A 15,197-nucleotide genomic window follows, 5' to 3' on the forward strand; every position below is an offset into this window, starting at 1 on the left:
TTTTTAAAGAGACAGAGTGCAAGCAGGGGAGGGGCAGAGAGAGAGGGAGATGGAATCCGAAGCAGGTTCCAGGCTCTGAGCTGTCAGCACAGAGCCCTATGCGGGGCCCCAAATCACCAACCATGAGATCATGACCTGAGCTGAAGTCAGACGCTTAACCCAGGTGCCCCAAGGTTGGATTTTAAAATAGAAATGCCTTGGCGTGTTTGAGGAGTTTCTGCTAATTAGTCACTGTAGAATACAACAGCATGTATGGTAATTTTGATCACTGTTTACTAAAGAGAAAACAAAGGGTCTCTAATAGAGCTAAAGAAATATACATGATCTGAATAATAATAATGATCCCATATACCAAATGAACACATTAAAGAAAAACATTCTTTAATTACCAAATTTACCTGTTCAAACATGTAAAATTCATGACACTCCATAGTTTATTCTGAAAGCTTTCTAAATCACATCTACAAATCATGAAAACTTTTTCTCGAGGAATCCTCTTTGCAATGGAGTGTACCTCATGAGGCTTATGGAAATCCTTTCTCCAATGTCCATGAATGAGAGCCACATAAATGAGTTATAGCTTTACTTTTTACAAGCATTGGAAAACTTTCAACTCTGAAACTAAAGGGATTAAATATATACCATATTCTGATTACTAATCCCACAATGAAAATATTCTAAACATACTTAAATTATTACAATGGAATTCAATTATATAGTACATTAATCTTCAGTTTCAGTTGCTTAAGATTTTACTTTACTGTCATGCTTAAGTTTGGCTTCTGTGTACCTGTGGCTAAAAAAAAAATACTAACAGTCTGTTTTTTTAAGATATACAAAATACAGGGGTGACACAGTTAAGTGTCCAACTTTAGCTCAGGTCATGATCTCATGGTTTGGGAGTTTGAGCCTTGCATCAGACTCTGTGCTGTCAATGCAGAACCTGCTTTGGATCCTGTCTCTCTCTCTCAAAAAAAAAGATATACAAAATGCAATTGTCTCATTAATCATCTCCAACAATGACTGTTAATAAAGGTGCTAATATAAGAAAAAAGATTCTATTAAAAAGGACATTAATGACAGTATGATATATCAGGAAAATTCTCAAGTCAGATTTTTCAAGTCAATTCCTTTATAATATGCTGAAAACACTTTTACAGTGGCAAGCAAGCTAATTCAAATTTATTTTCTGCTTGCAGAAAATATTACATCTGTATCATTTATGCCTGGTTTCCCAAAAATGGCAGTTCTGAGGTCTAGAATCACAATAATATTATAGAGAAACTGCTTACGTTAAACCAAAGTTTTAACAAATTGGCATGATGTCAGTGAGTGATAAATGCTTAGAAGAGTAAAAACATCCCCTTTTTCTCTCATATCCATAAATGGCTGAAAATGGCAGTGACATTCATCACCTACACAGGCAAAATGTCCTAGGATTCTTAGGTATCTCCTATTCCTGGGTTTTTGCTGAGACAAAGATGAAGGATAGGATGGTAACTCTCAACAGCATGTGACAAAATTTACAGAATGTGTTTTTGGTAACTATTTTTATGGAATTTCCTGATTCCTATTTTTAACGTTCAAGCATTGAGAAAACATTATGCTAAGGAGCATTTGGTAATTTTCAAGACTTATGGGTACCCAATAAGGACAATATTCCCATTTTTCCATCTTAGTGACATAAATGCACTAGGACAGTAACCATAGTCTTTTTCAAAATAAGTATAAAAATAAAAGCAGCCATAATTAGAAATCTGCCCTGCTGCTTAAGGAGAGGAATAGTTTGGGCCTGCGGGACCTAAAGATTTATAAGAATTTAATAAAAATGAAATATTTCTCACTTAAGAATATGATCTAAAATGCAATCCAAGGAAATAACTCTCATCTTCCTTGTAATACATTTTAAGGGAGTTGAATCACTAAATTTATACATGTTAAAATTATACTGCATTTAAAAATCAGTTGATTGTGAAATTCTTGAGTGCCTAGGATTAAGCAACATTTAAATTTTTATATCAAGCTGCAAACTTAATCTTATCTTGGGAGAATCATGTTTAATCTTATGTTAAGTGTTCTACACAAGTGCCAGTAAATTAATATTCTACTTTCTAAGAAATATTTCTGGATGCTTTTCTTTAAAACATCTTTTTGGGCATTGGTTTTTTTATATTAAATATTTAATTCTTAGCCTTAAGAGGGAAACATTAAATGGGAAAAGGATGAACAACATGGGTTTCTGATGTTATACAGGAATGAAACCATACAGTACTGTTTTCTAGCAATGGAAAAATCTAAGTTCCTAAGCACTCTTAAAATATAGTATACTCCCCCACTTCCAATTTCCACTGTTACATAGACTGTTACATGGAAGGATGAGTTTCTGTGCGGCATTAAGAGATGGAAGAAGTGGGTTTCAATTCGGCTCAGTTCAGAGAATAGAAAAGCATCTCAAGCTAATATGAACTGCAATATGAGGTGATGAGCTGGAGAGGAGTATTTATGGAATGAAATCAATCAGAGGCTGGGTAAACAAGTGTAATTGTGTCTAAGGTTCTTTCAGTTCAAAGATTCTATTGGTCTATCTAGTTAACAGAGGTATATACATGTTGATATGATAGCCAGCTAGACACCACCTCATCAAATAGCGTTAACATGGTTGGATGCATTAAATGTCTCTGGAAAACCAAGATTATAGTTTTTCTAATGGTGACTTTGCTATGTACTATCAGCTCATGGTGAGACCCCATACAGTGAAATGTCAGCGTAAAGACTCTTTCAAGAGAAATGAAAGAACTGTGACCCAAATTAGGATCATGATTGAAAATCCTTGGTTTCCAACAACAATGCGTGGTGTCATTTAAACTAATTATTTGTAAACTCGAAAGAGAGGTCAGTGAGGAGAGTCACCCAGGCTTGTCATTGTGATCATATGGGACTGAAGAACGCCCAAGTGAAAGAAGATGGGGAGAGTGCCCGGCACAGAATTAAGGGAATACCGATACTTATGGGGTCAAGAGGAGATCTGTATGAAGGAAATTAGTCATTAACAGAATCAAATGCTGCAGAGGTGAGGATCTAGCAACTAGTCATTAGCGGCCTTTATGAAAATAGTTTCGTTCAAATATTTAACTTGCAATCCAGATTGCAGTGCACTGAATAGTGCAACCCCTGCTGAATTCTATGGCTATGTTCTTCTCAGACTTTCTACATATGTCCTTTCTGAATAGATTTCATGCTCCTGAAGGGACAGTATTTTTAATTTTTTTTAATGTTTATTTTTTAGAGAGACAGAACACGAGTGGGGGAGGGGCACAAAAAGAGGGAGACACAGAATCCTAAGCAGGTTCCAGGCTCTGAGCTATAGCAGACCCCGATATGGGGCTCAAGCCCACAAACTGAGACTGTGACCTGAGCCGAAGCCGGACACTCAATTGACTGAGCCACCCAGGTGCCCCCTGAAGGGGGAGTGTATCTTATTAGAAGAGCAACAGAACTTTTTCTAAATTCGTTAGAATCAAACCTCTGTTCTAATTTTAGCCTTAATAAGAAAAAACTCGTAGAACTATTTTAGATGTTGAAACTGCGTTTTAAATGGAAGTTCTGACTATGAAGAATTATAATCAGTACTTGGTTCATCTGACATGTATTTAGTAATAGCCTACTATTGCAAGAGACTGAGAAACACAAGACCACAAGGGCCTCAGTAGGGCTTACAATGGGGAATTCGTAGGTTTGAAACAATGGCAGATTTCTGGTTCAATTTGGTAGTCTTTAGTCTTCTGATTCAGTGTGAGTCTTTAGTCTTGGGAATATTTCCTAAGGGATTTGATGGAAAGTATTTTTCAGTTCAGATACTTTGGCTCATTTACTCACAAGCTTAGCATTTTCAACCTATATCCAAGATGACTGACAAGTCTAATTTAATCATAATCTTTTATGAATGCAGATGTTAATGAAAGACTCCCAAATAGTTTACATTCTCAAGGCTGTGGAAAATAAACGTCATAGTACTTTGTACATAGTATGTTCAAGTACATAACTTGATTAAGGCTGAAGCTGATGTAAAAACAATCTTTTAATATGGGATGAAGTGGCAATGAAAGGGCCTAGATTAAAAAGTGTATGTTTTGGGGCGCCTGGGTGGCTAAGTCAATTAAGCATCCGACTTCGGCTCAGGTCATGATCTCACAGTTTGTGGGTTTGAGCCCCATGTCGGGCTCTGTGCTGACAGCTCGGAGCCAGGAGCCCGCTTCGGATTCTGTGTGTGTGTCTCTCTCTGCCCCTCCCTACTTGTGCTCTCTCAAAAATAAATAAATGAAAAAGAATTTTTAAAAAAAATAAAAAGTATATACCTTAATCAGCCAGTAAGTCTCCTCTCTTAAAACTCTGAATGTATTTCTGAGTTGGATGTATTCTTGTTCCTATTAAGGTCTTACTGTCTAATCAGAGCTAAAATGGTAAGGTTTTTATCCTTCTCAGCTAAAATGGTGCCACCAGGACATTAAATCTTGTTGCTACTCCAGGTCTGCAATTCTGAAAAGAAAATAATTCATTGCTATTTAGAAGGCACATGATTCTTCAGTGTATGTATTGCAAGGACAAAGAAGAGAGAGAGAAGATAGATGTGGAGAATTTATAGATCAGGGGTCAGCAAACTGCGCCCTAATTTTGTTAAGTAAAGCTTTATCAGAACACAGCCACACTATTCATTTACATGTGGTCTATGGCTGCTTTCATGATACAACAGCAAAGCTGACTAGTTGGACTGAACACCTTATGGCCCACAAGGCCAAAAATACTTACTATCTGGCCATATACAGAAAAAGCTTGCGGGCTCCTACAATTTAGAATCCTGGCCAAAAAAACTGTAAAATACATAAGCGCACACGTGACAGAAGCTTGGAATTTTGAACACTGATGATATTTGATACTGAGATTAATTTTAGTGACATTTAAATATACTATGCTAAAAACAGAGCACATCAAAATTGAATAAGGATATTTCCTTAAGAATAACTTGGAGTGGAAGGAAGTATAGAAGCTTGCAGTTTCATCCTTTGAGAAAAGGTGATGTTCTTTCCCTACGCCAAAAATAAGTGGACTGAACATTAACCCTAAGTGTGTGCAAGTGTACTGAGCTGCTTTACTGGAAGGGAAAACTCCTCTAGGTCAAAGACTTCATCATCCCCTCCTTTCCCCAAATAGGAGGTAGACCGTTAAGGTCTCAGTTTCATAAATGGACCTCAGTACATAAATGGACCTTCTGAAGAAGAGCTTGTCTAATCCTATAGACTTGTCCAGTATAGTTCTTGTCCTATAGAACTAGGAGACACCTAATGAGTAACCATTCCTATCCCAGAAAAAGATAAATAGCTGACATAAACATTTTTGTTTACCACTTAAGACAAAAATGTTAAAGTTCATTCAAAAATTATACAGGAAACATCTTTTTTTCTGCAGTAACCTTAAGATATATTTTCAAGGAGAAAGTTTTCTTTCTCCTTATTATGAAAGGAGACAATACAAAGTGCCATGTATGCATTTTCTGGGGTGCCTGGGTGGCTCAGTGGGTTAAACGTCTAACTTCAGCTCAGGTCATGATCTCACGGTTCAAGAGTTTGAGCCTTGCGTCGAGCTCTGTGCTGACAGCTCAGAGCCTGGGGGCTGCTTCGGATTCTGTGTCTCCCTCTCTTTCTGCCCTCTCCCGCTCAGTCTCTCTCTCTCTCAAAAATAATAAACATTTTAAAAAAAAGTGCCATGTATGCATTTTCTTAACTTAATCTGCTCCATTTTATATATTTAGTTATCCTACCTATTCACAACTCCCAATCGTTCCTGCTTTTTAAAACCACTGATGTGAAGGGACTTTTTGTTCCCTGCTTAATTTTTAATCTTTTCCCTTTGCAAATGGCTTGTAGTAGAATAATTGAGAACAGAATATAGTGTGATCTCATCCATCACAGGTAACCATTTTCTCACAAATGGGTATTTAATATATATCTATATAACTAAAGAAGAGTCCATAAGCTAAAATGGGAGCTCACATTTTTGAGTATAGTATAAGTCACCAGTAGCAACAAAGAAAGAAGGGCCAGAAAACAGACTGGATGCCAGTAAGTCACCTACCTTCAGAAGACCCACATAAGGGCAGAAGTTTAGAATGAATGACTCCAAAAAACTGCCAGAAATCTAATGTAGGATTCTAATAAACATCTTTAGACCTATGAAGTAACAAAATCCTAAAAGAAGGTAAATTTAAGACTACCAATAAAAGAAAATCCACATCAACATATATAAAGCTGTTGTTCAAATCTCCCTTGCCACAGGTGAGGATAATTCCTTGGACTAGAGCTCTTGGACATGGATTCCGTTCCTAGAACTGCGATTCTTTGGAATGAGTTAATTATTTGATCTAATCCTTTAGGTGGCAATTACTTTAAAAATTAGCATAGTAAAACCTACTTTGGAGAATTACCCATGTGTCCATGAAAATGCCAACATCCCAGTTTAGGAATCTAGGTCTTACCATAATCCAAGTGGATGGCTCATGAACAGGGGAGAGGGTGACAAAACTACTAATCTCCATCTTCCACAAGAACACAATCTTTCATATGGCAAAATATAAATGCCTACACAACATGTCTCTTTACAAATATAAAACTCATCATCAGCAACAAAAGCATCAGATCTAAATGATCTTTATTGATGCATTGCTGCACTCTACATCAAAGTATAAACTCTAATAGGGTTTTTCACATCTTCCTCACATACACAGAATATTAGATACTTTAAGATGTTAGTGGGGGCTATACCAGTCATTTTAAAACAAATATTTTACAGCAAATGGCTAATACTTAATCTTGTCACTAACTATTCCAAGTTATATGGATGGTGTAGGTTAAAAAAAAAATCAAAAGGCTATGTGCACGGAGATTTCTATCATGATACCTGCTATAAGTTGGGTTTGGTTATTATGTCTTCAGATAGTGGTCACCTATGGGGGTATTGTGGGAAAGGGTCCAAAGGAATCCCACACATCCTGTGCTTGGCAACACAAACTACTTGTAAACAAAATTAGCTTATTAACTATATGCCATTAGATAGTAGCAAGCAAATTCCTAAAAAATTTGCTGACGGTCTTTTAATCACTTAGTAAATAATTTTGAACTCAGAATGCGTGCCAGAAATTACATTTAAGTTCACTTTGTAGTCTCTAATTTCAGTTTTCCCAAATCCTGGATCCCAAAACTGACTGCAAAGTCATTGTTGTAACCTCTCTGGGAATCAGTTATCAGTCTGTCAAAATTTCTTTCAACCTAGGGGATCCTGGTGGCTCAATTGGCTGAGTGCCCAACTTTGGCTCAGGTCATGATCTCACGGTGTGGAGTTCGAACTGCTGCTGTAAGTACAGAACCTCCTGCTTCAGACCCTCTGTCCCCCTCTCTCTTTGCCCCTCCCCTGCTTGTGTGCTCTCTCTAAAAAATAAACATTAAAAAAATTTCCTTCAACCTAAAAACTTATACAATTGGGGTACCTGGGTGGCTCAGTTGGTTAAGTGTCCGACTCTTGATTTCAGCTCAGGTCATAATCTCAGTTTGTCAGTTTGAGCCTTGCATTGAGCTTTGCACACTGATCACGCAGAGCCTGCTTGGGATTCTCTCCCTCTCCCTCTGCCCTTCACAGCTCACAGTGTTTCACTCTCAAAACAAACAAACTTTTTAAAAAATTCTACAATTATCTTGAAACATTTTGTGTCGCTGAGTGACTGTTCAGACATGTGCTAAGAAATGATTGCCTCCTGTGTATCTTTCACTAATATTCTAAAACATACCAAATTATGCCTGGAAGATTAATAATTACTTATTGCCAAACTTTGGTTGGGTTGGAAAAAAGAAATATCTGGCTGGCAATCAGAAAGTATCAATAGCATGTAAAGGCACCATGCAGTAATACAGCCTATTTTTTAATTCCTATAATTAACTGAATAGATTTCTTGTGGTTCATTTTTTATTTCCTTTAGTTCAAAATTGAGAAAAAGTTACAACACAGACGAAGACCTGAAGGACCTTTAATTTTCTCATCTAACCAAGGACCCAGTAATTTAATTTCCTATACTACCTTCCAAACATTGGTCTGTGATGATGTGCAAAGTGAAAAAGAAAAAAGCTCAAATAGCAATTTTTTCCACAAAGCTAAACCAATCGTTCTTAATTTCCACTGTATCCTTTTTGGTGTCATGAGATACTTACACATAATCTTATCGATGTTCTTGCTAAACCAGATAAAAAACTGGTTAACTACAATGGTCCAAAAATTTTTAAGCGAAAAACAAAACACCTTTGGATAGAAATGTTTGGTCAATTATTACCTTAGCCAAATGGCTTATCAGGTAATCTTCCACTTTCTCTAGAATATCTCCAGCAATAGGACATCTGGTTTCTTTCTGAAGCAATTACATTTCATCTTTGGATAATTACTAAAAGCTGCTTTTTAATCTGGAGTCAAATAGTCCCAGTCTTAACCTCTTGGAACCATACAGAATATATGTAATTATTCTGCCACATGACGGCTTTTATAAGTTTAAGACACTAGGCTTTTACACGTTACATGGCCACCCTTCTCCAAACAAAACTTTCATTTCTTTAGTAAAGTCTGTATCTGGTCACTCTATGATTTCCTTTGTTCTATTACTAACACCACAACCACAAATACCTAAAAAAATAATAATAAAACAAGTATGTTTTCTCTATATTATTAAAGTTACAGACACCCAAAACATAGATTTACTTGTAATTCATTAGTCTACTAATACGCAGTAAATATGGGATGTAGTTTACCTTTGCTTTTCAATCCACTTCCAAAATTATGCACACGTGTAAATTAGAGGGGAAATATTTTAATGTTTTCTAAAACCTGTAAAGAATCCCAAAAGTAATAAAGATTAAAAGATAGATGAAATGCTGATTACAAATCACTGCTATCTATTAATTAAAGCAGCTCTCCAAGCATTACGAGGAGGTAGTTTGAGTCATTTATGCACTTCATATAAAAACATACAAACCAAAAAACCCTATTATGTAATTCAAACGTGTAAACCTTAAGTACAAAGATATCTGAATTATACATAAGTCAAAGTTTACAAAGGTGCTCCCCTACCCCAAATAGTCCAAATTAATACACTTTCAAAGAAATCTGAATTAAATGTCAGAGTCAACAAAATTCACAAAGCCAGAAGCAAGTTTAGTGCTCACAAGTTTATATTTTTAGGTTTGATAAAGATTCTTGTGTATTTTCTAAATACACAGACAAAACAGTTTTGGAAGTTTACATACATGTCTTAGGACACTTATACTAGGTAGGTAAATTACATTTAAAAAATTGGTCTTCGTAAAAGATCTTCCCCAAGAGCTTTTACAAACAGCAGGCAGAAGAAAGCGTTCTTTTATGTTTACAGTGTTTAAAATGCTGATTCTCCCATTTCATAATGGCCTCAACCATCCCTCTCCTCAACCCAAAATTTTGTTCTCAATAGCCAGTGTACTCCAAATTAAGTACCCAATGTCATAAAATTCAGGGCCAGAAAACATCTTTTAAAGTGTGCTTATCCCTAACACATTTTAAACTATCTAAGAACTGTTCAACTTCATTTGAAAGCAGGGATACAGCAGGAAAAAACTTGCCATTTTAAATCCTAAAGTGACTAAGAAAAAACACCTGTTAGTTCTAAGCACATATATTATGTACCATAGTTAAGTTTAAGGATCTGGGTGACTGAACGGCACAAAAACTGGGGTTCGCATCTAGTTCTTCACTTTAAGACCATCCTTTTAAAAATAAAAATGCCACAGCCAATTAATAGCATGTGCTATACTGAGGTCAGGTGTCTTATTTATAGTCAGGTGACAAAACTGCTGTATTAGGAGGAAAAGACTGATAAGGATATTTGAGGGGGAGGAAAGATTAGACACTCAAATTCCTAACGTATGATGTTTTATGGGGAGAACATGTCTCCATACACAAACTGCTTTTAAAGCACTGAAATTCTACAAAAGTTTAATGAGGCAGTTAATAGAGCCCCCTAAAAAGAACATGGGCTTCAGAATCAGATCTGGTCAAAACCCAGCTCTACCACTTAGTAGCTGTGTCACATCGGGCAAGTTATGTTATGCAAATTTCTTGGAGCCTTTTCTCTTCCATAAAATGGAGACAATAGCACCCACCTTAGGGAATTAGACAAAATAATGTAAAGCGCAAGGGCACATGTAGGCACTAAAACAATGGTAGCTTTTGAATCATTATCCAGAAAAATAAACTCTTCTATGTTGACAAAATCTTTAAAATATACATAAAGCTTACCGAAGTTTTTAAATTTATTTTTTAAAACTCCTCTTCCATCACACTTTGCCCCGTATTATACTCCTCCAGTCATCTTCAGGCTTTTTACAACTGTACTGTATGAATATAAATTTCCCAACTCTGATCCTTTCATTTTCTATTTTCTCCCCCTTTCCTCTTGGTTCACATCTATTATTAAACTAAGATGTATTAGGCTCCTATTATGCACCAGACATTGTTCTAAGCGCTTTACATGAATTAACTCATTCATTTCTCTCTTCTCCAGCAGGATGGCTCTACCAAAACCAGCTAGTGTTTCCCTTCCCCCCGCAAATTTCAAAGCTATTCATTAGTGTTCAGCTTCCCCTTCCTACAGTTTTTTTAAGCTCTTAATTGCTAGGGTGCTAAAATTTAGCAAAACATCTAGTGAATATGAATAATGAGGGCCAATAACAACAATGCAGGGACCATATGGAAGTAACTGTCTCTGAGAATTCTAAGAAATAATACATGATCTTGATTTATATGAGAGGGTCTGTTACTAGAGCAAATAGGAAAGAAAGTTTATATTCTTCCTCTTCATTAAAATTACAAGCTCTAAAATATGCTTCTCATTTAAAATATAAGTTACAAGAGAAAAATTCAGCAAATGTATAACACATAATTCTGCCAGGGCTCCACAGACAAAATTATGAGTATTTCATTGTCACCTTGAGACCAATCATAAGTTCTTATTATCTATCAACTTCCTGAAATTGTACTGTAAGTCAGAAAAAGAATATACTTTAAAAAAAAAAAAAAAAAAGTCCAGTAGTATACCTTAGTACTAAAACTATTTTTAAAAAAAGACCTAGAAGGGAAAAGGCAGTCCCTCGAGATCATGAAACAAAATAAGTTAGGCAGTCAGCAAGTAGAAAAATCTGTCAGTTCTGTTTCTGGTAAAATGTTTACTTTAAAGAAGAAATTTTTATATAGGCTGAGGCTAATATATTCAAGAGTATAAACATTATTCCTTTGGATTACCTTTCTAAAAACAAACTTTTAAAGTATCATATTTCAGTTGACTAAAAATATAGCCAAATCTGTCACAACACAACATAAAAAGTAATGGACAATTATAGAATATTTTAAATTAACAGTAACAAGCCATCTACATCAAACCTTGTTTCCAACTAAAACCAAAACAAAAGCACAACAATCCCGTAGTGTACCAAGTGTGTATTTCAATTTACTGTATGCAATCTAACAAAAATTTGGTCATAATTTACCAGATATACATAAATGATTTAAGTAGTAAAAGAAAATTCAGTTTAAAGAGAGTAAGTTCATATCTTGAGGAAAAGTAAAAGTACATTAAGAATGTAAAGCCAAGTCCAGTTTCTATGCAATAAGTGAACTGTAGTCTAATAAAGCAGATTTAGGTGATTTTCAGATATATATCTTTTCTCTTTAATATATATTTATATATAGACAGATCTACCAATTGTAAACTATGGTTTATTTTAAAGGAGGGGGATAATGGGATGAAAGAAATCTTTATACTATACTTACATATTCACAAAGCAGAACATTTTACGTTTAAAATACTTTTTCATTCATAGTATCTTTGCCCAACTAACGTCTACTTTGGACCCCACCAGAATTACATTATACTCATTTGTCTAGAACACTGAGAATAAGATGTACTCTTCAGTCTTAAACAAAATCAAAACCAAACTATTCATGTCAGTTTTACAATTATGTAGAAACTACAATAAAGTTTAGATGACAAAAGATGTATCTAACCATGTAACTGTATTTTATATCTTTGATTTATCCAAGCAAAAACATCAATGTCTAACATTAAACCATTATAGTACTGAAGTCGGAGACAATGAGAAAGCTTGTCTCTTAAAAAACCTATCAGCTTTTCAACTTTGATCAGATGGAGCACCAAAAGGATTATGTCTGTCAAAGTATACTTTGCAATTTTTTCCACACAAATAGCATAATTTAGTGACCTGATATAAAATAGGAAAATATACTCAATTTCTATTTAAAAGAAAGCTGAAAATATGATATCCCTCAATCTTATATAATATACAATATGTTCCTGATAAATGTCATGCATGTTAATATTAATTATGTGAAATGCTGCTGTGAGTTTAACAATCAGCTAATTCATCTGTCATTAGGCTAAATAAATCTGACAATTTCAACTTAATACATCACCCCTTGTACCCTGAAGAATTTAGTTAACAGAATAATTGTAAAGCCTCTCAATATCTTATTTGTAAGATTTTTGCAGATTGTTGAATCATGGTGACTACCAGAAAGACTATATATGAAGATGTAGTAACTTTGAGGAATTGAAAAAATAATGATCTATCATAATTTCAAAACGTTCAATATCCCAGTAAGTATCAAACAAAAGAGAATGCACTTTTTGTGTTATTTTTAATGATAAAAAGGGCACAGGAATAAAAACCTGATATTTCACTTATATTGCATAACAAGCTAACCAAACTGGACATGGAGGTCAAATTAGGAAACAAACCATTTTCCTTATTGTTTCTATGACGACTTTTCTTTCGATTAGATTTCTGTCTTTTCATATAGGACTGAGGTATAGTACACTGGCAAAAATAAAAAGAGGCAAACCAGAATAGTGCCAAAGTAACAGATACCCAAAACCGAATACCATGTCAGAAAACGTCATGTCATATAGTAACCATTTATCGATTACAGCAGCAGGAGAAAGTTACTTCTAGATCATAATCATTTTAGTGGTATTTGTCAACTTCGCCATGTTAACTTTGCAACATCATTTCTTCATTTGTAAAGTAGTAAAATTCATGTCAAAAAGGAAAGGGGGAATGGAGGAAGTCAGTTAGTTCATTCCAATAAATTACCTCTCCAGTTCTTATAAACATGCCCATCAGCACAAAATTGAGAAATAATACCTAAGACTAGAAGAGACTTGGTTTAAGTTATGAAGCAAATTAAAATGGAAAAATACAGAAAGGTAGAACCCATGGGGTTGAAAAGGCCCCTCACTGAAAATCTGTATTAAAAAAAATAAAATTAATAAAAATAAAAATAGAAACAAAACTCTACTAGTACAAACTAGCCTGAGTGGTTTGATGGACAGAGTAATTGGGTCAGCTGTCACTGTAGTCTTATAAATGGGTTTTCTTCATTCATGTTAAAGTGGCACATGAATGTAAGCTCTTTAAGGACACATACTATATATTCATAGGACCCAAATAGTTACTGTATATCCTATAAATAAAAAATATTTTTGATAACTGACTGAAGATGGGACTCCATGTAATCCAACCACAAGGTTGTTTGCTGTACAGTCCTGTGCAAATATAAAAAAAAATTTTTTTTTTGCTATAAGGCTTTTTGACCCTACAGTTTTCACAGCAACATAACTACCATCCAGCATGTACCATATTTTGCAAGCCTTCAAGTTCAACAATTCAAATTGTCGATTCATATTATGTCCAAATGCAGCATCCTTGAGGAGTATAGGTCAGTTAATCATCTAGAGACATACAAACATCTCCTGATTCATCCCATCGAGATGGATCATTCTGATCTTCTCCATCATCAACCAGCTCTTCGTCAGCTTCTCCTACTTCATTTTCCTCATATTCTTCATCCCGAGGGAAATCTGTATCCTGTCCCTGATCTACACCTTCTTGCCCTCCTGGTTGTGATTTATCTGCACAGTCTACACAAACACCATAGCGTCGAGATCCATGTCTTATTCCAACACTGGCTGCTAACATGAAGATCTTCTTACACACCATACATTTGTATTTTTTATCCTTTTTATGCACCTAATTGAAGGGGGGAAAAATCCAATATAAGGATAGTACAGACAATAATGCATTTGAACCACTCAAACCACCCATTCAACAATGAGTGAATATATACCTTGTTTTTCTGTATGAAGTTCAGTTCATAAATCACATTCTCTGTTTAAGGCAATTTATTTAATATCAACCTTCCCTAAATTTCAGGTAATAGTGTTAAAATATCTTAAACTTCCCTGACATAAATATAGTTTATCTCAAAGATCATTTATATTTAAAGTTACTTACCAGGGAATGTCTTTTCACATGTTCTCTGCGAGTAAACAGTTTTCCACAAATGTCACAGCTAAATGATCTGACTCCCGTATGAATGAGCAGATGCCTTTTTAGTGTTCGTCTGTATTTGGCTACATAGCTACAATGAGGGCATTTTAACTTGTTCATGATTAGAGATGATTCACCTTTGAGAATAAAAACAAAACAAAACGAAACAAAAACACACACACACAAAAAGCAATTATATATTAAACAGAAAATTTGCTATCAAAACCTTGTCTCTATCCCTGAGAACAGGGATTATTATAGGGCTACCATACTATTCAATTTTTTTAAAACCCAGAATATGGAAGCTTTTAATTGTTAAAAATAATTTAAAAAATCTGTAGATGTTTAGATGACTAATACTTGCCATTTTCCCAAGTTTCTTGTTTTGGCCAAGATTCAGGCAATAATCCATACTTGAAATCGTTTGAAGCACCTGGTATCAATCCATACTTGAAATCATTTGAAGTACCTGGTAGCAATCCATACTTGAAATCACTTGAAGGGCCAGGCATCAGGCCATACTTGAAATCATGTGAAGTACCTAATACAATTGAAAAGTCATTCTGATATAATGGTGGTAATAAACACCTCTTATTAGAATTAAAAGAAAAAAATATTTATTTATATTTTATGAGCACTATGATAGAGAAGCTTAATATAAATAGCTAAATAAAAATGTCTACATTTTAGTCTAAAACTGATATGTCTGCATACTTTATTGCACTTTTTTCC

General features: G+C 34.9%; 1 protein-coding gene across 3 annotated transcripts in view; it reads right to left on the reverse strand.

Moving 5' to 3' along the window:
* Positions 1–9,605: 9,605 nt before the first annotated feature.
* Positions 9,606–15,197, reverse strand: part of ZBTB10 (zinc finger and BTB domain containing 10) — a 36,734-nt gene continuing 31,142 nt past the window's right edge. For 2 of the 3 annotated variants that reach the window (XM_049633608.1, XM_049633606.1), the window contains exons 4-6: positions 14,830–15,006; positions 14,430–14,602; positions 9,606–14,165 (exon numbers count right to left, since the gene is read on the reverse strand). In XM_049633608.1, coding sequence (XP_049489565.1) covers positions 13,860–14,165; positions 14,430–14,602; positions 14,830–15,006 — 656 coding nt within the window. In that variant the 3' untranslated portion in view covers positions 9,606–13,859. The remainder of the gene's footprint in view (positions 14,166–14,429; positions 14,603–14,829; positions 15,007–15,197) is intronic. The other variant, XM_049633607.1, reaches the window with a different exon arrangement.

The sequence above is a fragment of the Panthera uncia genome, chromosome F2, assembly GCF_023721935.1.
Source record: "Panthera uncia isolate 11264 chromosome F2, Puncia_PCG_1.0, whole genome shotgun sequence".
Lineage (NCBI taxonomy): Eukaryota > Metazoa > Chordata > Mammalia > Carnivora > Felidae > Panthera > Panthera uncia.